This window comes from Sphaerodactylus townsendi, linkage group LG03 (genome assembly GCF_021028975.2).
Source record: "Sphaerodactylus townsendi isolate TG3544 linkage group LG03, MPM_Stown_v2.3, whole genome shotgun sequence".
Taxonomy (NCBI): domain Eukaryota; kingdom Metazoa; phylum Chordata; class Lepidosauria; order Squamata; family Sphaerodactylidae; genus Sphaerodactylus; species Sphaerodactylus townsendi.
Window position 1 is genome coordinate 70220546 of NC_059427.1, and position 24628 is coordinate 70245173.

At 41.8% G+C, this 24628-nt stretch overlaps 1 protein-coding gene across 2 annotated transcripts in view; it reads right to left on the reverse strand.

Annotated features, from left to right (window-relative positions):
- Positions 1 to 24628, reverse strand: part of SEMA3F (semaphorin 3F) — a 160555-nt gene that overhangs the window by 30471 nt on the left and 105456 nt on the right. The window contains exons 3-7 of one of the 2 annotated variants that reach the window (XM_048488213.1): positions 23087 to 23247; positions 20983 to 21045; positions 18381 to 18500; positions 14290 to 14379; positions 3206 to 3299 (exon numbers count right to left, since the gene is read on the reverse strand). In XM_048488213.1, the coding sequence (XP_048344170.1) occupies positions 3206 to 3299; positions 14290 to 14379; positions 18381 to 18500; positions 20983 to 21045; positions 23087 to 23247 (528 nt within the window). The remainder of the gene's footprint in view (positions 1 to 3205; positions 3300 to 14289; positions 14380 to 18380; positions 18501 to 20982; positions 21046 to 23086; positions 23248 to 24628) is intronic. The other variant, XM_048488215.1, reaches the window with a different exon arrangement.

The following is a 24628-nucleotide window of genomic DNA, read 5'->3' on the forward strand; positions in this document are numbered from 1 at the left end:
GGGGACATGTGACCCCAAAATGTTCATACACTAAGTAGATAGCCTTGGTGATCCATTACAATAACGTCTGGGATGATAAAAGGCTTCCCAATGAGTTGCAAGAGCACAAGCGATGGGTTCCATTGAGGGACAATTGGTTTGACTGGAGGGTATAAATTATTAAGACCCTTAAGGAATCTCTTAAAATGCATGTTGAAAAATAAAGATTTTGAATCAAAACCAACATGAAATGCTGATACAGCAACTAAATGAACTTTAATCAAAGAGTTAGATAAACCAGAATCTTTCAACATTAAAAGGTAATCAAAAATATTAGAGGACACTTATCAGGAACCAATTTTAAAGGCAAGGCTCAGGGAGTAAACCATTTTCACTTATTGAAATAAGAGAGTATAGTGGATATAGCGTGCACAATCAGTAAAAGATCAGCATGGAGTTATCCTCCAAGCAATTAAATGAAGAGATGGAATATCTGTGTAACGTATGTGACCGAACTGCAGTGTATCCTCTGCTTGAGGCGAAGTGATATAACGATCCTTGGTCAGAGACATGAGGGTCAGAAACCAAATTCTCCTGCTCAACCACATCATCACCCAAATGGTCGTCACCAACAGGTAGTGTTGGCAAAGGATGACACTGCACACGAGTGGACTCCCGAGAACAATCTACTGAGCAACAGTGGTGGGAAATAGGTGGAATCAGGGAATTTGAGCGCCAATGTGAAGATGATGAACTCTGTCACTGCCGATTCTGATGGTGAGCAGACCTCACCTCTGAAGACCTCGACCACCAATTTGAATCCTTATAGAGTGATCAACGGCCAAGCAGAGATTGATGCCAGTCATTAGGGAGGCCTCTGCCAGCATCATCAACATGCTGGTCAACGGAAGCTGCAACAGATGTTTTAGGCAAGGCTTGTGTAAAGTGCTCAGTCACCATCAAGACCGCATTGGTGGGGTGAGGCAACTGCACTCCAGGTGACTTGTGCCACTCTAAAGGGTGTCCTCTCTCTCTGATGGTGATCCTACAACCTGGCAAACAGGGCAGTAAGAATGGGAGCATCTACGAGAATGGAGGGAGTCAGAAGCTGCCCTCTATGGCAGCAAGGAATCGTTTTGAAGACTTTGTATGAGTCTGTTTTGCTTCCAAAGTTTTTACTTTTTCCTTTAATTTGAATTTTTTAAAACTTCTTGGAGGGGAGCTTCGACAAAGCCCATGGCTCTGCCAATGTAGAGCGTGTTGGAAGAGCAGAGCCAGAGGCTATCGAAGGGGTGTGCACAGTCTTAGTTGATAAACCATATTGTGAAGCCTCCATTAATTTTTTCAACAGAGGGCTGCAACTGAGAAAGGCATTTCTGCCTGGCTTTAAGCATGAGAAGCAAACAAGCCTGACATGTTGTGGGAACATGGCCTTCTCCTAAACAAAATAAACATTCTTGATGCTCACCATGCTTTGCCATTTTCATATTACATTTAACACATTTCTTGAAAAGCACCATCCCCTTATGATAAAGTTAGAATAGCAAAGAAAAATACCAGAAAAACCAAGAAAACTATTAAAAATAAATGAAAGGAGTCCAAGATAATTTTTTTCCTCAGACTCCAAAACTTTCCCTCACTTTATTGAGGGAAAAAATTCATAAAACTCAAAAGACACATCCTCTTCATCCAGCAGCAGAAACAGACCTAAGGGATGAAGTGCTTCTTCCCCTCAGTCATGGGATCTTTGGGCAAGAAAAGCAGTCAGGCTCCATTCTCAAGGGAGCACCTTCTAACCAGATCCTTCCAAAAGTTTGCAAGATGACTTTCCGTGGCCGACCTGTGTCTTGGCAGTCCCAAATGTGGGGCCATACAGAGACTACACAGATGAACTTTTGTTCTGTATTAGTATTTGGTATGAACATGAAATCATGTTCTGTCATAAGTGGTAATTTCTTGTTATGCTACCTTGCTGACTGTAAGAGAAAGGGTCAAATTGTTCAAAGGCAGACAACAAAGGTCCGAGACAAATGTTTATTCCCAGCCACCCCCAATCAACCAGATGCCCTTTCAAGTCTTTCCTACTACTGTCTCTGAAACACTTATAGAGGAATTAAAAGGGCTTACAAAGTAGACCCTGGTTTGTTCGTCAGGCTCAATGCTCATCTAGAAACCCACTGGCACAGGGGCACAGTCCTTGCCTTTCCCAGGCCTGGGTCACAGCTGCTCTCAGAATAATTAAGAAGTTTAGAGCTTGTCATGTAAGTGGACACTTATGCCTAGACAAGATCAGAGGCACTTAGGCAATATCAGTGGGCTTGGGGATTTGCGGGAAGTGAGAATTTTGGCCAGTGCTGGAGCTTACTCCTGGGGGGAGCCTGGTGCAGCTGTTATGCAGCAACAGACCCAGAAATGGAAAACAATGATACCACTGCTAATTATCTCCCTGCTGTGTACTTAGGTAATCCCAGCCAAGGTAGGCCCCGCAGTGCCCTCTTTGGTTAAACTCTGCTACCCAGTGGCTTGAAAACGGAGAGGGCTTTACTAGAAATGAAAAGGACACATATCATATGACAAAGTTCAGCAAATGTTCACATTTCCAATCATCTTGGAAGTGACTGAAAGAAAAATGTGAGGGAGACTGAAGAATAGAAGGTAAGAGAACAAACAGTATGCTTATTTATAATTGTAAGTCATAGGAATGAAGGGCACGGGAATTTGATATGTGAGGGAGATGAACAATATTTCTTCCAGGAAGCAGACAAGCTTTGTAGCAGAGGGATCTGGACAAAATTCAGTAAATATAGCAACCTATTCACTGCCCTGTTTGTGGAATGAGTGGGCAACGGAAGAATAAATATATCATGCTTGATGGATAAGGGGAATTACTAGATGAAAGTGAGTCGCATCAAAGAGGATTTGCCAGGACCTTTTCAGTTTTGTGCCAGTGATCTAAATCCTCTCTCCCCCACCACGTATACATTTTAGTAAAAATTAAAGTCCTTGCCCTCAGTTATCAATTACTGCAAGAAAGGAAACTTCCATTATCCTATTCATTTCTGAGAACAGTCAAAATTATTTCCTGATCACGGAACTGCTTTCACTCTGTCTGGCCTTCAAAGAAATCAAGTCTCCTTTTCTTCTAATTTCTGCTAACTTTTCAGAACTCATGGGGAGAAAGAAACTTTTCAACTTCTGAAATTCCATTAGCAGTTGAGGAACTCACTGATTAATGCTGACACAGTGTCTACCTTCGGGTCATAAGAGCATTTCCCTTTTCCTGACTCCAATGTCTGGGGTTCCATGTAGAATATGTAATCCTGGAATAGAAAGGAACAGGTGGATAAATTATCTACATGATCATTCAACCTTACCTTGGGTTTTCCTTTAAACACATACAAAAATTCATTAGATACACGACACTGCATGCATGAACCACACTGCCCCACCACTGAAATACATCTCTCTGTGATGGAATGTTCATCCAATAATGTTACGAACAATTGAATGTAGGAAACCCTGGAATACAGTGTGATTCCTCTGTGAAATATGTACTCAATGAGTTACCCCTACAGGCTCACTTCATGCATTGCACAGCAGTGCAGGTGATTCCACTCATGGAGGCAGCTACCACACCAAGAGGAACAACAGCCTCCATGTAGTGGCTGTTTGAGGAACACTAGATCAGAGTGCCAAATGGCGGCATTAAAAGCATGTATGGAAACTGCAGGTATAGATGCTGTTCTTAACACATTTTGAAACTGGCTGTTAGTGGAACCCCTTTGTAGGAATAGATGAGTCAGGAAGGGGTGGAGCCTCTAGAGGCAGAAGGGTGCAGAATGTGTGGAAAGCAGAAGGAAGCTAGGCTGCTCAGCTAGAAGCTTGAAATTTAATATAGGCTTTTAACACCTCGTTTATGGTAAGTATGATATTTTTAATGGGAACTAGTAAAGAAGGGGGACTTTTGTTCTGCATTGTAAATGTTAGAATTTATTGCTTCAGGGCTGTGTTTATTTGATCGGAGTTCTCTTGGGACCTTCATCTTTTGAGGCCAGCACACCAAGAGTTCACCTGGAGACTTCCTGGGCCACCTACAAGAGGAAAGAAATGGACTTGGGGTTGGCAAGCTGTGAAAAAGGGAAAAGTTGACTGTTAAACTTGAGTAAGATCTCTGGTTGTATGACTAAGTTGATATATGATTTGTTAAGTGAAAATATTTTTTTAAAAGAAAATTTGTTTTAAATTGTTAGCAAGACTCATTTCAAGTTCTACCCCACAGAACCCACAAACTTAGGTTACATTAGCATCCGCCTTGACAGCTCCATTTCACACTAGGAACAGCAGTGCTGTCCACAGTAGCTGTTTTATCCCCTATCAATCCCACACCAACCACAACACATGCTGTTGCCAAGTCATTCTTCCAATAGTTACTGTATTGCCCTGTGAACCAATTCACAGGCACATCACTGCTATTTTCATGGAAGCCTCAAAATAGCTTTCCTATGCTCAAGTTGTCAAAGTAACATTAGTTTGTCCTAAATAAATCTATTCTATGATTGGAAAAAAATCAATGACATTAAAATGCCATATTCCACAGTCACTATCTCCATTGTGTTTTATTTATAAAGCCATGCATTTATTTAAAAAAATCATATTTCCAGTGCTCACTGACACATAACCATATAACTTAATACACTCATAGAAAAGATCAGAAATGCTGACCTGTGGAATATCTTCAGAGCTCTATCATTTTCTCTACACTGTCTCCATCATTACATGTTCAAGTCTTCTGTAAACCTACACATTTCTCTCTTTTTATGCCAAATAACTGGAGAGAAACTATCACTTCTAAAATATGAGAACATCACATCTACTGTATCTTAGTACTTAGTGGAACTTAGCCTCAAATGAAAGTATATTGGAAATTTCACAGAATATTAGGGAAATTTTTGACGTCATGTGGATGGATGAAATACACTGAGCTATTCTTGCAACTTTGTTAATGTAACTGTCTATAATGAGGGGTTGGGAAAGAAAACACTGGTCATTATGCATTTGTGGTTTCCTTCACATGGAGTGTACATTCCCTTAGGGTTTGACATTTCAGTTATGCATGTGTTCACCCCTTTTCAGAACCCACCATGCTGCAGATCAGAGAAGCCCCATGGTTCTGGAAAATGGGCAGAGAATGATTTTTCCCCTGCCTGCACAGGGAAAGTGAAGCAGACCAGTGTGCCTTTTGCTTCTCTTCCTCCCCACCTTCCTCTGCCTGTGCAGAAGTGGGTCTGCCCACTTCCCCACCAGCATTTCTGGGGCATCAGTGAAGCTTCATATATATATATATATATGAAGCTTGATATATATTTGATCTATTGCAGAAATGATAAATCATGAAAACAAAAAACAGGTGGCAAACAACCTCCCAACCCAGAAGCAGGTAGCAGGAACAATGGAGGCTAGGCTCAGGGGAAGCACCGGGGCACCCCCTTGTGTGCCAACAAATAAGCATGGGGAGACCCACTGCAATGCACACAGCTGGGCTGCAAACAGTAAGTGCACAAAGAGCTAATGTGTTCTTACTATTGGAACAGTCAATATTTGGTGTACAAAAAAAACAAATAAGACTCTGTAGGGGGCAGCAAAAGGGCAACTAAATAGGATAGTGAGGTCAGTAACTTCTCTCCAGTTATGTGTCTTTCCTTGTCTGTCTCCCGGTTAAAATAATAATAAAGACCTTTAATAGGCATTAATAAAAACAAACAAAATTGTAAGCAAAGAATCGGTGCAGGGATCTGAAATACAGTATATCCATATATCAGGACCTCTCCCAAGAAATCTGTAACCGTCTCCACTTTCATGGATGAGCTATTATTTAACAGAAAACAAGCCCAAAGATTAGGGGCAGAATACTTTAGCAAAGGAGGGATAATACAATGAAAATCAGATCTAAAATCTGCATATTTAGGACAGTCAAATAAAATGTGCATCGTTTGGGAGTATTGGTGAAATAAGAGCAAACCCGGGCTTGTATAGGGGTCCTCGGAAAGCTCCCTTGTAGATAGGCTGAGGGGAAAGAGCTACACCTAGCTCTAGTGAGGACCCACCTTTGTTTGGGATTGAATAGAGCCTTTAAATAATAAGTCATTTGCACTTTGATAGGGATAATACTGAAGTATATGGGTGAGCATGAAACACCGGCTCTATGAACCAAGAGTTGGAGTTCTTGATTAAAGAGACGGGATTTAATAGTTTGCAGCATCCCAGGAAAGGTCTAGGGTGATCAGTTTGTTCTCAATGTGGAGCCACCAGTCAGAGTGTTGGATCTCAGGGAGGGCCAGATAAAGATAGCTATTTGCATTGGTAGGAAAACAGAATCTGGTCTGGAATTTGAAAGTGCAGAGTCAGGCTCTTGCAACTAGAAGATGCCGGCCAGCTTCTAGACACAAAGTTGGGTAAGACACGCAGCGTGGAACTCCAAATATTTGGTGGAGAAAGTTAGATTGAATGTTTTGCAAGAGAAGGAGCCCAATCACTGATCCATTGTAGTAATGCACTGCTGACCCAGCAGCACCGTGGTAGAACGTTGGCACATCGGCGCTCCTACGGCCTTCTGGTCGCACCGCACCCCCACTCCTCATCCCTCCATGAGTCACGGGTCATGAACTATCTGGCTCAGTCACCGGGCGTCCCGGACAAAGGGACAATGGTCTTGCCCCCAGGTGAGGATTAGGCCCAGACGCTTACGCTCCTCTCCGCACGTAGCAGCCAGGTGAGATCATGCATCACATGATGATCTCCCGCTCTCCCGGACTCTCCCGTTCCGCCCTTCTACACGCCCCCATGAGAATCATAATAAAAGGTGCCAGGAACCAGCATGCGGGAGACTCGCTAGGAACACGGACCTCCGCGCTCCCGCTGCTGGCGATCTCCACCAGATGTTATCTCCGCGTCTCGTCTCGTTCTTGCGCTGACCACGTGGGTCGACTTCAGTCCATAATGGGATCCCATATAACAGTTGTGTTATTTTCACATTAAATAACTTTAATGCCGCTGGGATAAATTTGCGCCCTTTAGTAGCAAAGAAGTTGAGGATGGCAGCTGACGTTGCCTTGGCACTCTTAACTGCAAGCTCTCTATGTTTCACCCAAGAGGCTTTGTGGGTAAAGGTGACTCCTAAATATTTAAAGATTTTAAACTGCTCTACTAATTTGCCATCCAGTCTCCAGTGGATGATTTTAAAGATGTTAGAAAACCACCTTTAACTTTTGAGGATTGATTTCCAAGATGTTAGAGGAGCAATATTCACTACATTTGGCTAGTAGATGACTTAGGCCTGTCCTAGATCTAAATAATAGGAGTGCATCATCTGCGTATAAAAGAATAGGCAATGACTCATTCCTTAGGTTTGGACTATGAACGTTGGATACGCTTAGAGCAGGGGCAAGGTCATTCAAAAAGAGGTTGAAAAGAACAGGGACAAGAACACAGCCCTGTTTGACACCTCTGGATATTAATATTTTAGGAGATAGTATTCCTGATGGGGGACATTTAATTTGGCATGTAGTGTTGCTATAGAGAGCTCTGATTAGTAGCAACAAATGGGGCTTTAGGCCAAGGGTTTCCAATTTTTGCCAGAGCAGCTCTCTACAGACCAAATCAAAGGCCGCCTTGAGGTCAAGGAAAGCTGCATATAAATTGGACCTGCCCTTCTTAATATATTTGGTGATTAGAGTGTTAAGTGCAAAACAGTGCTCTATGGTGGAATATCCTTTCCTGAAACCAGTTTGCTCAGGTCCAAGTATCTTCTTCTCAACAATCCAAGCAATAAGCCTTTGTGATAAAGATTTTGCATATAGTTTTCCGATAGTTGACAGGAGGCTGATGGGTCGATAATTGCTGGGATTGGCTGGATCACCCTTCTTAAAGATGGGAACAATAACTGCATTGGTCCATGCAGGTGGAATGAGGCCTGAGTTGTTTACTGCAGAAAAAAGAGTGGCTAGTAAAGGGGACCACTAATCCGGAGGAATGATGTCAGGGCCAGGGGTTTTGTGAGGCTGTAATTGATCAAGAAGGGCAGTAATTTCTGCCTTGGTGATTGGTGGCCAGGGCAATGCATTAAATAAGAGGGTGGTGTCAATCTTAGGGGAATCTATGTTGTTGGCCCTGTAAAGTGCTTTAAAGTAGGCCAGCCAAGTATGTGGTTTGATGATGGTTGTGGGTAAGGTGGAATTTCTGAGGCTGTTCGTAGTGATGGACCAAAAACTCCTGACATAATTTTTTGTAACTGCATGGAACAAAATTTCCCATTTTGCTAATAAGGCTTTTCAATAGTTCTTCTTAGGGAGGGCAGTTATCTCTGCCTTTAAATTAAAATAAACTACAGGTAGAGATCCTAAGTTCTCCTTTTTATAATAGGCATACATCGCTCTCATAGAATACTTAATGATCCTGCAATACTCAGTGAATATTGGGTCAAAATGGGTGGTCTTGTCCTGGGTTGTGGGAGCAAATTGGGTCACAAGAGAGTTAGTTATTGACTGACAGATTTTGGAAGCAAGTAATGCAATCCTTGGGCAGGGCTGGAACCAATTCCCCCCCCCCCCCGCTAAGATCTAGTAAGGAGGTGTCGTACAGTATCACATGGGTTTTGATCATGGCAGTCTCATTCCAGCGAATTCTAGGAAAAGACAAAAGTGATAGCTCCATTGGTTCAGTGCACATAGAATCGAATTTGCACTTTAAACATAAGGGAAACTGATCACTCCAAACGTGAACGTCTACCTGGAAAGTCTCAACAAATGGAAAGAAGGATTGGGAAACTAGGGCATAATCAATCACGCTGTTCCCACAGATAGAAATAAAGGTATATTCGATACTTTGTTCATACTGGACAAGACTGCTAAGAGGGATTAAATCAAGCTGTAAACATAGCTTAGCAAAGTACGCTCCTGCTAGATTGGTTCTGACATCTCTAGACTTCCTAGGAAGTGAAAAGTGCCAGGGTAAAGTCTCAGGGTCTTCACCAACCAGCTGTTGGAAACTTCGGTCATCCCCACCCACCCTGGCATTAATATCTCTTAATATGAAGAGAAATCTGGGAGACCACTGGTGGATTAGACAGGACAAATAATTAGTAAAGCAAATGTCTCCAAGTTACTGCTCCTGGTGCATTATACTTTTTCTTCTCAGACATTCCACAGTCACTTCTCTTTCTCAGTTAGGTAGTTATAAGACTATCTCTGTCTCTACCTTTTACTATCAAGTATGTTAGTTGTGTAATAAACCTTTATCCACACTTTAACCTTTGCTGTGTTAATTCCTTTGCCAATACTTATCCCCTCATCCCCACAATAACTGTACACAAGTAGGTCAATGTGGTTTCCATTTGATAGGAAGAAAAGTTCAGCAAAGTTATGCACTTTGACATGTTCACACAGTTATCAGTTTCAGGGATCCTTGATCTTTGTCATTTTCTTCAATCATACTTAATGATAACCATTGTCCTCTCTTTGGAATTATTATGGACATCTGGCAGAATGTCTATATTCCACTTCCATTGGAAACTTCAGATACATTACAACAAGCCACATTGTTTTCAAAGCATAAAACAACAACCATTCATGTACAAACTTATTTGTGTAAGTCCATGTTGATATTGCTTTACAAAATACAAATAGCTTTTGGCAAAGCTTTTGTTGATTAATGCCTCCAGTGCCTTGCTTTTGTAGTTCCTCACATTTTTCTTCATTCTGGATTATCCTTGGTTGTCATGCAACACCATTTAATGTTTTTCATGTGTTTCCTTCCTACCCATATGCTGGGACTTTGGGGTGGATAAGCTGAGAGTCAGGACCTTGTTGAATATGTACCTTCACACACTCTCACACACAGCAAGAAATCCATATTAAAAATCACAGCTGGTACATGGAAGTACCGTAAGTGGTTCTCCCACAGGGCAATCATCAGAATGTGAACCATTACTGGAGATGATGAGATGTAAGTCTTTAACCTGAGAAATTAAGTTGAAGAATGCAGAGTAAATTAACATTCCTGCAATGACTGTCTACTGCTGATTGAAGAATTGCTTTTATTTGAAAAATGAACAAACACAGAGGCATTTTGTGTTTTGATGGTTTTGATCAAAACATCAGCATATTCTAGCCAAAGTTAAAGATATTTTTAAAGTTCCACTGAGTTCAGTAGGGAAAATGTAGATACCCTCGGGGATGGGGCGGTCTAGAAGCCCAAAGTATAAATAAATAAAATAAAAATAAATAAAATACATGCCTATCCATTCCCACTGAAATAAACAAGATAAAAAAGTGCTTCACTTTGGCCAAAACATGACTTATTTTCCCCCATCATTGATTTCATGAAAGGAATCTCTAGTAAGTAAGCAAGTAAGCTTTATTTACGGCCAATGACCAAATACAAAAGGAATCTCTATGACGTATATAAATATAATTCTATCAAAGGTTTTATTGAAATCTCTCAAAATAACTGATAAGGTCAATCAGGATATTTGATTAGACTTCCATCCTGCCAGTAAAAATACTGATTTCTCACACTTTCCTCTCCCTAAGCTTTTTTTTTTTCAGTGGAGGTCCACGGGCCATTGTCTGCATGCTATTCTGGAATTGTGGCTCTTGATTAGCAGAGAATGCTTACAAAATAGAAGTGTGAACTTTCTAGGGCTCTTTCTAACCAGAGGGTCATTGGCTTCATGTTCTAAGAATGGGGTGGAAGAAGCTCTGAAAAGGTGAGAAATGCTAGATGCATGCTTTAAATACTCTCACATTGAATGTAATCTTTTGTTACCATCCATCCTATTAGGTTGTGCTGAGTAGTGCAGAATCTGTCTTTAAAATGGATTGGATTGGACAGAATAAATCCCTTTCTGAAGTCCCTCTTTTACCTGTGGAATTGCTAAGGTCAGCTGCTTTCAGCGGAATGGGCTGAGTCAGTATCAGTGGCACAAGGGACATTAGAGTTAGGATGAATGAACAGGATGAAAGAAGAGGAGGACAATAAGGAACGAGGCAATCCTAGAACTACCTAATACTTGCACAGAAACATCCAACAGTCAAGCCACATCCAAAGATACAGTCATTAATTGAATGACAGTTTCACCAGAAAATGCAGAGATCTCACTTTCTCTCTAACCATGCACACTATATGAGAAATGTTGGCTCAAGGAAAAGTCCAAGGTCAGTGATAGAATGCATCCTCTTACACTAAACCTTTTGGGGTTCGTGAACTGATTTTGACTGAAATTAGAACTAGACATTATAAACTGTTGTCTTGTTCATCAATATCTCTCAAGTTCAATGATTTTGTTCAGATGGAGGGACCCTCTCTCATCTTTTATCTTTCTTGTTCACACAATGCACGTGTGCAAACACTCACCATCATCTATAAAAAGCACTTCTAATAAGAGTACAGAAAATACTAGAAAGGGCAAATTTTACCTCAACTTCCACAATTAGGAAAAGTAGAGTAGAAAAATGTTATAACTGCAATATTTTTACTACACTAGGTTTTAAAAAATAAGAGCTAATATATAACAGCAGCAACTGACATACACCTGAGACAGAATCTGTTCACAAAAACACTTATACTATACAACCATTTTCATAATCAGCTCCTCTCATCATTTACTCTATATTTATAACTCAAGACTTGTGATTATTTTCCTCACATAAATGGCACTGTTGGCACTGGATGGCTTTCTAAAGAGTTAAGAAAGCTGAGGGGATTCTTCATTCCAGGAGACAGAAATGTTTGTTAAATGAAAGTCCATTGCTTGAATGAAAGTACAAATAGACTTCCATCCATGGAACACAAATAAATTGAGTATGTTTAGGATAAACACCTGTTTCAACTCAAGAGTGCTTATAGGAACCATTCTGTGCTGGTGGAAATGTCACAAATTGCATTTTGCTGGGAACAACATAGGTTCCATCTGCATTCAGACAGGCCAGATGGGGTGCTATATTTGGCTGAGTGATACAAAAGTGGGCTTCAAGGGCTCAAGATTACTGCAGTATGTGTCATGTTGTGTTCGTTAGCCCATCTCTTTGGAACTTCCCACCATCTGGTACAACCCACGCTCTTCCCCACCTATTGCGTTAACGACTTGGGAGGTCAATGGTGGCAGGATATCACTGAAAACTTGCTTCCTGTTTCTAATGTATGCCAAACACATGTTGCCACCCAAGGGAGTAAAAGGAGCAGGACTGTTCTTGATATTGTTGTCAGCCTGTTAAAATGGATTGCACAATCAGTGACAACACATATATTGTTTATATTGCCACTGATTATGCAATCCATTTCAACAGGCTGACAACATGTGTTTGGCAAGTACAAACAAGAGACATGGGGGTACATTAAATGGCATGAGGAACTAATAATTGTCTTTTGAATGAGAGTAAATGCTGACACTAACAAAACATTATTTCTGGTAAGTCTTGCAGGCTGCTAATAGAGCCCACTAAACAGTCATACTTATAGCTAGCAGTTGACATTTGCCCTGAGATGAAATTACCACCCTTTTTCATAGGCTTAGAAAACTTCCAAAGTCTGAACAGACACAACATAGGGATCTGTGGATCATCCAAGCTGGATCATCCAATACTATTTGTGAAATCCAATCAATATACTAAATAACAATGTTGTTATTGACATTAGCTACCTCTAGCTGAACATCATAGAGTCCTCTAGGGTCAAATGCATACCAGTTTTAGAGGAAAGCAATTAGTATTGGTGATGCTTTCTCCCAGAGTGAAACCCTCCAGGGATGAGGCATTGTGCTTTTGAAACAGAGGAGTTCTCCCTTGGAGAATGCTGGGAAAGAAAGCAATGACTTCAAGTTCAGAGCACTTCATTTCAAATTTGGTTTTCAGTCCAAAAACAAAATTGGGCTTGTTTGCCTAAACTAAATGTGCCCCTGAACAGTACACCCTGATATGTGGGCAATAAGCTCCAGTGATGTTTTAAATCAACATGAAAAATAATTAAATTTGCAATTCTCAAGATCTTATCTGCAATTTCTGATTAATTTGTTGTCAATGTATTTATGGTCATGAACATTCCTAACACTCAAACCAGGCAGTTCAACCCAGGGGAAAAAATTCAGTAGCATTTCCTGTCTGCTGTCAGTGTACCATCTTGTAGGAGAGGTGCCATTGCTTACTACAAGGAGGCTTTAGGCCCTTACAAATCCAGAGACTACACATCAGAATGTGGAGAACTTCAGCAATCTCAGTATGCAGCGCAACCTTAAAAAATGGGCAAAAGCCTTCTCTACTGCCATCAGCAAAGACCATGCTCGCATTCCAAAGAAAGGGTTTTCTTAGTAAGGCTCATTCATATATTAACAAACCAATGTAGAAACTGTTTCCATATGGCTTAGTTCTGGTTTGGCAATACCTTTTAGAAAGAACCATGTGGATTAAGTAACTGACATGGCTTGTTCTCAGAACAGATTCTTTGAGCAACTTTAGCATAGGAACAAACATGTCAGTGATCCAACCCACATAGTTTCTCCTACCATACTTTTATTTTAAACATTCTTATACCTTCCTGTTCTTGGAATGACTGTAGCCTTTATCAAATTAAATAATAGTGACAAAACTGGAATGGAAATTAAGGTGATGATTTCCTGACCTGGTTGTGACCTGTGGTAACCAGGAAGAGAACAATACAATTTGGTAGACAGAACTGAGCAAAGTCAGTTTTCTTCCTCTTTCTGACAGTTCTCAGGCATTGTGAGGAATTTTGCTTAATCTTAAAAGAAATTCACACAAAGGAAAAATAAAGGACCCACACCATATCTTCCTTCCAGTGATCGTCATAATAACTTTGATCTTCCCAATCTCCTAGTTATTCATCTAGCGCCTTACTTCAATAAAATATATATTTGACACAGCAATCCCTTTTGTTCCATTTTCAAAGTGTCTGAACAATGTGGATGACCAGGCTATTCAAGCACATAAGGATTTCTTGTATAGTAAGGTCAGATACCCCAAGAATATGCCTTCCTGTGACAAGCCTTGTGCGAGCCTGGGGAAGAAGGTGTTAGTTCAAGAAAGGAGACGCAAGGAGATGCTGTACAGGAAGCGCGCTCATTACTAGATGGGAGGGGGTGAATTTAGAGGCCAGCCCGTTTCCAGTGGGCCTGGCCCCTGCCCCTGTTAGTTGTTAGGTGCATGCCAGTTGAAATGAAGGTTAGAGAGCCCAGGCTCAGGCATGGAAGGGAAGGAGCCAGATGCGTCCTTGGGGATGGGCAGGGCAGAGCGCGATTCCCACCTTGCGTTCCACTGGAGACGGGTGGAGGGAGGAGTCAACTGCTCTACTTCCCCGTCCTCCCTGCTGGATGGACTGGTTCAGCTCAAAAGCCTGAGGAGAGGAGGAGCAGAGAGTTAGAGCTGGCAGGGTAATCTGCCAGAGAAGCAGGAACGGCAGGGTCTGGCCAGAGAATGCAGCATGCAAAAGTCGTATTGTCTCTCCCAAGTACATATACACACTTCTGTTGAGAACAAGACCTCCACGTTAAATATTTATGTCCTGTCTTTCATATGTACGTACCCGGCAGCAGCATTTACCAATCTCAGTTCACTCTCTGAAGAGTGCCAGATTCACTTCACTGGAAAAAATCATAGCCTGGTAGGGTTCCTCATCAAGAATTCCTTCTGCATCTTGAAGATGGATATGTAAACCATATGAACTCGCTTGGTTGTTATCTTTAATGGAGGTCTGGCTGTGGGTGCCCACATCTTTTGAGGTAAGGTATGTAGCTTTCCTTGTGATGGTGCCTATGTCTGTGGTATTCTCCCCTCTATACTCATTTAACTCTCAACTGAATTTTAAGTATTTTCTGAATTTTAAGTATTTGGAAAAACCCTTCCTGTTTACCTAGCATTTTAGTAATGACAAACTCATCTTACTGTAATCTATCGGTGATTGCTTTTTGTCTTATTTTGTATTGATTGTTTTATATTGTAGCATAGACATTTTCTAAATATTTTCTAAATTAAATGCGTATATGCTAAGTTTGAATCACTGTGTGAGGAACAATATAATAGAATAATACTTCTGTCTAAACTATGAAACATACTGTTGCCAGCAGAACATTTAGGCAACTGTTTGAAAAGAAAAAGGGCAGCTTTTGGGGAAAGCAGTTCCTGGAAGATACAAATGGAAAATGTCTTTGCATATAAGTCAGGAACCTCTGCTAATATTAATTTTATGCATAATAAATATAAAGTTTTGTACTGATTATATCTAATGCCTGAGAGATTTAAGAAACAAAAAAAGTGGGACTTGTAATGATGAAGGCAATTTTGCACATATTATTGAGAGTGTTCCAAAATGCATGTGCAATTTGATGGGCATTACTAGTTACAATAGACATGAAACACAGTACACAATTCCACAAAAATCTATTACTTGGTGATATTCCTTGGGCTATTACTTGGTGATAATCAAAGATTTACTAAAACAAATGTCGTTATCAGTCATTGAGAACACAGCAGCAGTTCCCATTGTCAGAAATTTTAATCTAATAGGATTTAACATACTCAGAAAAAGATTAATAAAACATGCAAAGTATAAAGATATGGCAAATGATGGTGCAGAGTTCATTTAAGAAGGGTAATTTTTTTTCCATTGGGGAGGGGCTACTACATGATCATGATTTAGATCAGTGGTTCTCAACCTTCCTAATGCTGCGACCCTTTAATACAGTTTCTCAGGTTGTGGTGACCCCCAACCCTAACATTTATCCATTTTACAGATGGAGAACACTGATGCAGAGAATCTTAGCCGACCCCTGTGAAAGGGTCGTTCGACTCCCAAAGGGGTCCCAACCCCCAGGTTGAGAACCACTGATTTAGATGATCCTGCGGTATACTTGTAGTTCTACTGTAAAATATTTTGCACCAAACATTATTTTCCTTGAACCTATTATTTTTGTTTATTTAAAGCATGTTGATTGCTATGTCAACTTTTAAAAATGAAATAGCAGTAAAACATAGTTTTTACAAGAATAGTATTTTATGTCTTTACTGTACAATAAAAAATGGCAATATTATGGCTAGGGTCCTAAGCAACACAAGCAGAGCTACACTGCATAAATGGCAATTTTTCTACCCTCTTTTTTCACTGCAGTCTTCTATGCTACCTGAAATTGTGCTCCCGAGAATCAGTGGACCCTCAGGAATACCATGGATGTTTAAGTTGCAGAGAGAAAAGAATTGGAATGGGAGAACAAGGTTAGGTTCCAAGTCTATATTCCTGCTTATATGTATTTAAGATCCATGTTCTGAAACTTTAGCAGCTTCCTGTTCAGTTATTGAGATTTCTTTCCCAGGAACATTTTTAAAAGTGACTTTGGTCTCCCTGTCAGAATATCTGTAATGTGTGATTGGCAAGAACAGGTACCACAAGGCTCACAGATTGGGAAGTTAATGCATTTATCTGATTCCTGATCTGTGCACATGTGGCCCCAAATGTGCTCATTTTGCTTCTGAACCAGAACCTATCTATATTGAGATAGGCAGTTATGCAATTACATCAGGCTGAAGCAGCCTATGAAGCTGGAGGAACAGGAACAAAAAAGTAACAGGAAAAAAGGTGCTGCTTTTTCCATTCACTTATGTCAGGAGATTGCAGCTTTTTGCAGAATCAAACTATATACAGAGATTTTTCCCAACAACTTTGGAATATTAATAATATGCCAGACTCTGGAAAAATGTCTAAATTCTCCAGCGCAGTTTACAATCTTTTTTTACTACAGAATTGTTGAGGAAAGCAAGCATGTAACAGACAACAATACAGCTAGCAGCACTTCTGCCCTACCCTGCACCTTCATTTATAGAGCACCATAAGTCTCTCTTGCCTCTTTCCCCTTCCACAATGGCTGTGGTTAGCTCAAACACTGAAACAGGTCTTGTTCAGCTGTCCTTAAAGTTAGGATGCCCTTCCTAAATTTGTCTTTCTTTAAAAGAGTTCCTTTTCCTTTTTGCCAAGACTTTGTTCTTTCTCTACTTCTATTATAGTTCTTTCATAGTGGAATATACAGAAATGCACAGTGCATTCAAATCAGGATGCAGCACTAGTACTTTTATACTTTGTCCTACATTATTTTCTAACTCCGTGCGTTCACCAACTGTTAAATGCATAAGAAGAGATCTAGTATAAGTGGTGCAATCTATCAAGACTCTATGGGTATACATAGTTTGTATAGAGCATGAACAAACCACTTTTTTCAATAAAATGCATGCGTGCATGCCTGAATACGACTAGTGTGCACTGTCCCTTGCATTCTGATTCTAGCCAGTATTCCTCTGTGGTTAATACCAGAAATCTTCTGCTGCTTTTAACCCAGCTGCAAGCGGGTAGAGGAAGCAATGCCACGTGCATGATGCATGAGGAAGCAATGGCACAATGGCATGATTCAAGTCCATGTGCCTTGATATACCTATAAAAGGTATACCTTAAAAAGCAGACACAACTAATTTCCTAGTATAAACAAACATAGAGGCTTGTTATTATGAAATTAGTTCTTATAAGAAAGACTTTGCATTGGAGATCAGATTCAATTGGCTGGACCAACTACTAGAGCAGCCAGTGCTAGCACTGACATGACATCCTTGTTGCCCAATACTGCCTAATGGTCTGTGAGTATTGGCTTAAAGATCTTGTGTGTCTGCTCATGCTGAGGAACCTTTGTTTGCGATTCTTCCCTTTGAAGGAACATGAAAAGATTATCTCTTGCCCTGATGCTGCATCTCTTGTCATGAACCTTTTCTATAATAAAGTTGGACAGGGAAACAATTCCCACTCTCTTTCTTGAAATGCTGCAAAAGTGAATGCAACATTCCAAATTCAGCATTATAACAACTGAAGCCAGGCAGCACCTACTGCATCCTGGCTGGCCTGATATTGTGACAGACTAGGCGTTCTGAGCAAGCACCACTTCCCAGGCCAGAAGTTACAGAATCACCACTGGAGAAAACGTTGCTGGGCTGGTTTCCAACATAATCATAAACATAGAAGCAACCCAGAGCCCAGTTTCCAAGACAGTGAACACTTAGGGGATGGGTGCTGTGGCTTTTAGAAGGAATAGGGGTATAGCTTGAAACACTTCCCCTCAAGAAATGGGGTATGTAGTAAAAAGGGTAACCCTGAGAACATCTGTATCTTATTTAATCTCACCTACTGTACAGTTCTCCTGTAAATGTAACTTACATGCCTTGTACTAGATTTAGTTCTTAGAGAAGAATGGAGGAGATCAGTCTCTTGGATTTTGCTGAATGTTTGGCCTAAGACCAAGTCCCTAAGTTTTCCTAGCAGTGCCCTGGACACAGTTCCATCCATAAGGTCCTTCAGTGCCTCACCTGTGCTTTACGGCCCCGATTGACAAAAGTGCAAACAGGATTGTATGCCCCAGTGCCACACACATACAGATGGGTTCGATTCCAGGGCTGGATAAGGCGGATGAAGTTGCCACACTCGCCCTGGAAAGCAAAGGGGGGATGGTATGTTAGTCCAAGCCACACTGAAATGAAATCGCCTCCAAGCAGTCAGTCTATAAAGCACAGGGTGGTTCATCATGGGAAAAAGCAATTCACACATAATGAAACCATCAAGCAACAGATTATGCATTAACCAAAAAACTCCCAGTAACTCATATTCATCCACATGAAACGGGCTGTGTCAAATGGGCCTCTTTCACATTCCACAACACTGACTTCTAATTAAGAATGACGCTACCAAGCCTGACTCTTTTTTGACAATTCGCAAATAAACCCAGCTTCAGCAGCATGTTTTTCAAGAATGAGCTGGATGCATTTCACAGATAATAATTCTGCACCTCCTCTGCACAGTGTCCCTGTTGGAAGAGTTTCGAACTTAAAACCCCTCTATTGGCGCCAGCACTCCCTTTTCACAACTGATGCTCCAGAAGCAAACTATGAACTGCGTGGCTTAGAGTTCCCCTGAAAGCCGAGAAAAGAATCGCTGTAATATTGATGAGAAACGTCTTTGTGTCAGGATGGCAAACCTCAGACTTCTGTTCCTGCTTATTTTCAAAAGCAAGAGAAAATGCCTTGAATAACAAATACATTAATGTAAACTCCCTGTAATGGACCCAGGAGAAGGATAGTCTGGCCTTAACTGTGGCGGGAAGAAAGAAAGGCAATACAGTCAAGTCAGCCTCTGGGTCACTGCTCATTAAGAGGCTCTGAGGGCCGAGGAAATTGATTGGCCAGTGCTGCCTGTGCAGACTAGCTAATGGGTAAGTGATAGTGATGAAGCCTGGGGGGCACACAGAACAATCCCCAGAGTATATGCAAATAGAGTTGTCAAGGCCTGAACGTTAACTAATTGGATTCAAGACCAGGCATGGGACACGATGCTGTGTGTCTGGGCGCCAAGTCCAGTTTCCTCCTCACAGCTCATGTTTCCTCTTTGCCTCATGCACTCAGTTAAGGGGATCATGCAAAACTGGGCCACAGCCAAGGGGGAACAGAGTTCAGTGGGATGGGAAAATATGCAAGCAAACACAGTTTCCTTTGCTAAGTCAGCTTGGCTGCTCCCAGCTTGAGCCCTGAACAGTAGCAGCTGAGGATTCCCAGAGAGTTCAAAGTCAGAGGGTCAAAAAGCTGAGGGTGGCGGGTAGGAAGCAGCTTGGTTACCTCTGACTTGTTTTTTTTAGTGAGATAAGAAAATATGCAGTACTGCGGAGGGACTCGGCTGGGATTGGGTAAAATGTTTCAGTTCTTCTAACCTACTGCTGACAAGCCGCTTTCACCTACTTCACCTTCCATGGCCTCCTAGCAACTTGTTAGCGATTGTTCTTTTTAGATAGAGGCTGTTACTACATGGGTTACTTACTCAGGGTTTGCTGCAGTTGGGAAGTAGCTATTTTCCTGCACACGCACACCCAGAGGTTTCCATGGCTTTTCTCCAATCTTTCCCAGATCTGCTTTGCTGCAAATGTTTTGGAAAGACTGCAGCTAAACCTAGATGGCTGCTGTACGGACAGTCCTGCTCACATGGCAGACATTATCCCTGCCCTTGTCTCTGTGGCAACCATTTCCTCCCCCTGTCACTGTTTTTTAAAAAACAGTAACAGAATATAAAATGAGTACCCAGTTTGCTGAGGGTAAGGTGTAGATGACTGAAGAAAGCAATGGGAAGCCACCCTGTAAGTATAGTCTGCCTAGTAAAAGTTATGATATGACGTCATGAGTCAGTAACAAGTACCTTTACCTTTAACAGAACATCACAAGTGGGACACTCACAAGTAAGCTATCATGTTGCTAATGCACTAATTGCTGTTGCTAATGCACTAATCTGCAGCTGTAGTCACATCAGGGAAACTACATATGCCTGTCCCCTGTGGAAAACAATGGAATACATAAGGTGCAAGTATTGGCTATGATTCTGCCCTCTGGCACACAGGCTGGAACATAAGGGTTGAGGTAACAGCCTGACCCTAGGCATGCCCATGACAAAAGCATCACTGAGTGAGAGTTAAGACACCATGCCATGGCACGTAGAGGCCAACACTGGTGCAAACTGATGGTACCTTCTTCTTTCCAGTGATAATTTTGTCATCCTGTCTTTCCCCAAAGGCAAGCAGAACAAGGCCACTCAGTCTGCTAGTGTTAACAGACACAAGCAGCCAACAAAACAGCTTTAACCTGTTACAAGATGCAGCAATTTAAAGTGAAAGATCAAAGAGATAACGAATCAAAGGTGACTGGACAATCAGCATTTGCTCTACTGACAGGGAATCACAGTGAAGACACATACAGCCATAAATGTCACTACATGAGCTCAAGTCTGAACGATCTTGGAAAGGGATGGAACATCTAGAGATAAATTTCATTCTCTGACTGCTGGTAGTAAGGATCCTATCTCTTTCATTCTCCCACCTCCCTAGTCCATTCCATTCCTAGTACATTCCATTAGGCCCATGATGAATGTACTTACATTGCTGTTCTTCCCTGATAGGATACACTCCTCTATCCTTTGCTGGGATGCAGGCCAGTGGATCTGCCAAAAAAATCCAAAACAACTTCTTCACCCATATGGCTACAGTTTCCAGGAAAATCATATTGAGGTCAGCTAAGCAGGAGATTCATAGTGCACAGTGTTGGTGCTGACTGATATTTAAGCACAAGTTGAAGGCCCTTCCCAGTCTCAATCCAGTTAGTCCCTTGGGAAGATAAGTTTTGAATTAAAAATCACTAAGGGCCTTTCAACACAGTCCATTTGTGAAGCAGAAAATGCTCAGTTCTTGTTTATTCTAGGAATTCGAGATGTGGGGTGCTGTGTGGTTTCCGGGTTGTATGGCCGTGTTCTAGCAGCATTCTCTCCTGACATTTCGCCTGCATCTGTGGCTGGCATCTTCAGAGGATCTTCATCATCAGAGGATGATGAAGATGCCAGCCACAGATGCAGGCAAAACATCAGGAGAGAATGCTGCTAGAACACGGCCATACAACCTGGAAACCACACAGCACCCCAGTGATTCCGGCCATGAAAGCCTTCGACAATACATTAATTCAAGATGTGTTTTCAAAGTATGGAACTGAGGGTTGCCAACTTTTAGGTGGGGCCCTGTGTTCTACCAGAATTACAACTGATCTCCAGACTAGAGATCAGTTTCACTGGAGAAAATAGCAGCTTTGGATTCTATGCCATCATATCACCCACCCCAAGCTCCCTCTCCAAACTCTGCCTTCCTCAGTCACCACTCCCAAATCTCCCGCTATTTCCCAATCTGGAGTTGGCAACCCTAGACTGGAATGTCTGTTGTAGGGATATCACATTTAATGACAATTAGCCCATAGCCTGTTGAGAAAATATAATTCCTCTCATGTATATGCCAGCAATGCTACAGTTCTGTTAGTGGTTACACTAGTGCTTCAGGCATATCACACTGTGGCCCTGCAATTATATTAATGATAGTGATACAACTTCCACTTATAGTCATGTCACTTTGAGACTATTTTTAAAACATACAGCAGACACGACATATTTATTATTTACATATAAAGGGGTACTCCCCCTTCCCAGAACTTGAATGCAAATCTCATCTGAGCTTTAAAAAGTTATGAAAAACACAGTCGCTGGAAGAGAATGGATCCACTATTTGTGAGAATGACAAAAGTTGCAAAATAAGAACATTGCACTTACCTGTAACTGTTGTTCATTGAGTGGTCTTCTGTGCAGGCTCACATGGGTCTGTGCAGGCGCAGACCAGCCATAGCAGAGACTTATTAGCCTCTGTGAGGAACTTGCTAGAAACTCTCTGAGCATTCCTTTCCCCTCACTTTAGGTACAAGGGGGGAATTCTTCCCACCCAAATTGTCACATGACTTGGGAGCCAGAGAGAATACTCCCCTCAGTTCTGTTTTTGCTGTGGTGTGAGGAGAATGTATTCCGTTGGCTTCTTGTGATTTTACCTCAGTTGAGGTGAAAATGTGGAGAGTGCAGCTCTTTTCAAGAAATGTGCTAAGTGTGCAGCTAAAATGTCTAAAAATGATGTCCACGAGTAATTACTCTGTCTGGGTGAGGGGCATATCCCTCCATCTGTAAGGCTTGTGCTCTGCTAACTCTGCAGTATTGTACAAGCAATCTCTGGCCCCGTTGATGTTTCCAAGCTTCCAAGCACTCATCAGTAATATCTGTCTCTGTAACCAAATCTGCACTTCCCTTGACTTCAAAGGACACGGCACCCTCTTTGCCTTTGGCTAAGGGCAAGGGGAACAAACGCTCCAAGTCAGTAGAATGTACATCCCAAACCACCCATCGCAGGGACCAGTCAAAATCTCCCCAGCATTTGTCTTCCTTGTAGTCACCGTGAAGCTAATCAGTCTCTTCTGCAGCTGGCCTGCACAGAAGGCCACGAACATGAGTTTTGACCCTGCTTCTGATCCATTTGCTCCACAATCCATCCACTTCAAACGCAACACATACCCAGTCATGCATTCCGTTCCTCACTGAATTGACATTCTCTGCCTGCTCCAAATGCAACGCAGAGGTTCCCTGTCTTTTCCCTACTCCTGACACAAAAGAGAAATACTCTTACAATTAGGGGCTCCCGATTAATGTCGTGAAGGTCTAGAGACAGGATGTAGTCTTTGCTGCCAATGTACATGCGGTCATGATCTTCATCCTTCAGCAGGATGCGATAGTCTGTTGAGTTGAGCAGGAAATTGAAGAAGTGAGCTGTGCCGGTGGCCTTGAGCTCTGGAGGAACAAACACAGAGAAAGAGTTCCGGGGTCATTTTTTTAATGCCACAGCAAAATTTGTTTAAATGGCATGATTGACGTTTAGGGAAGGGAATAAAACATTTTCAATATACCTGGTTTTTAAAGAGTTTATTATTTTTCCCTTTATAATTATTAACTTTCATGATTGGTTTCCACTGAAAGCACATATCCAGCTGTAGCTCCCCTGCCCCCCACAAACCCAGTTCTGGTAGGATGAAAGTCTCAGGGGTTGCAGCCATTACTCTTGGGCTGCTGCTTGCTAAATTGTGGGTAGAAAAAGATAAAGCATTCCCATTTTTGTATAGGCAACGGAAATGCTGCTTGCAGTGTGACAATTTGAGAGATCACATTTTACCTGTGTTGCGCCGTCTGCATTGGCTACCGGTCGAGTTCCAAATCATTTTTAAGGTGTTGGTGCTAACCTTTAAGACCTTACGCGGCTTGGGACCCTCATACCTGCAGGACCGTTTTGCCCCATATGTCATGAGTCGGCCTCTGCATTCGGCAGAGGCCAATTTGCTGGTGGTTCCCGGCCCCTCAATGATGCGGCTGGCCTCCACTCAGGCCAGGGCCTTTACAGCCCTGGCCCCTGCCTGGTGGAACGCTCTCCCTCCAGCTGTCCAGGCCCTGCGGGACCTTAGTGAGTTCTGCAGGGCCTGTAAGACCGAGCTGTTCCACCAGGCCTTTGGGGAGACCAGCCGCTGATCGCCCCCCTACCTCTATAACATCAGTGGACCCTACCGTCCCCCTCTCTTAGGGGGTTTAGTCACGAGACGCCATCTGTTGAGTTATTGTGCTGTATAATTAGTACACTGTGTTTTAAGGGGCTTAGTTTTAAAATGTGCAGAGTCATAATTTAATTGTCTAATTTTATTTGTACTCTGCTTGTATATTCTATGTTCACCGCCTGAGCCCTTTGCGGGAGGGCGGTATATAAATGTAAATAATAATAATAATAATAATAATAATAATAATAATAATAATAATAATAATAATAATAGTTGTTATTGTTATTGTTTCTGGTAAAAGCTTGCTTCCTATTGAAGTAGGTGGATACAAAATACATATACGAGGGGACCCATGTGTATAATATCACCCATTTACATCTGAAGCAGGATGTGCAAGAGTGCATAGTAAATGGAGCAAAATCCTACCCCTCCAATAATTGGTTTGGCCCTGTTCCATCTAGATCGCTCTCATGTGCATTGTGGTGTATGCACAAAAATTCATAGGTGCTGCCTGGCATAGGGGTAGGGCAGGAGAGAGAGATTGTGGCATGTAGTTTCATACTAATCCAGTTTGTAGAGATGTCTGCCAATATGCAAACAAAACATTTACCTCTGAGTGGCTATTGCCA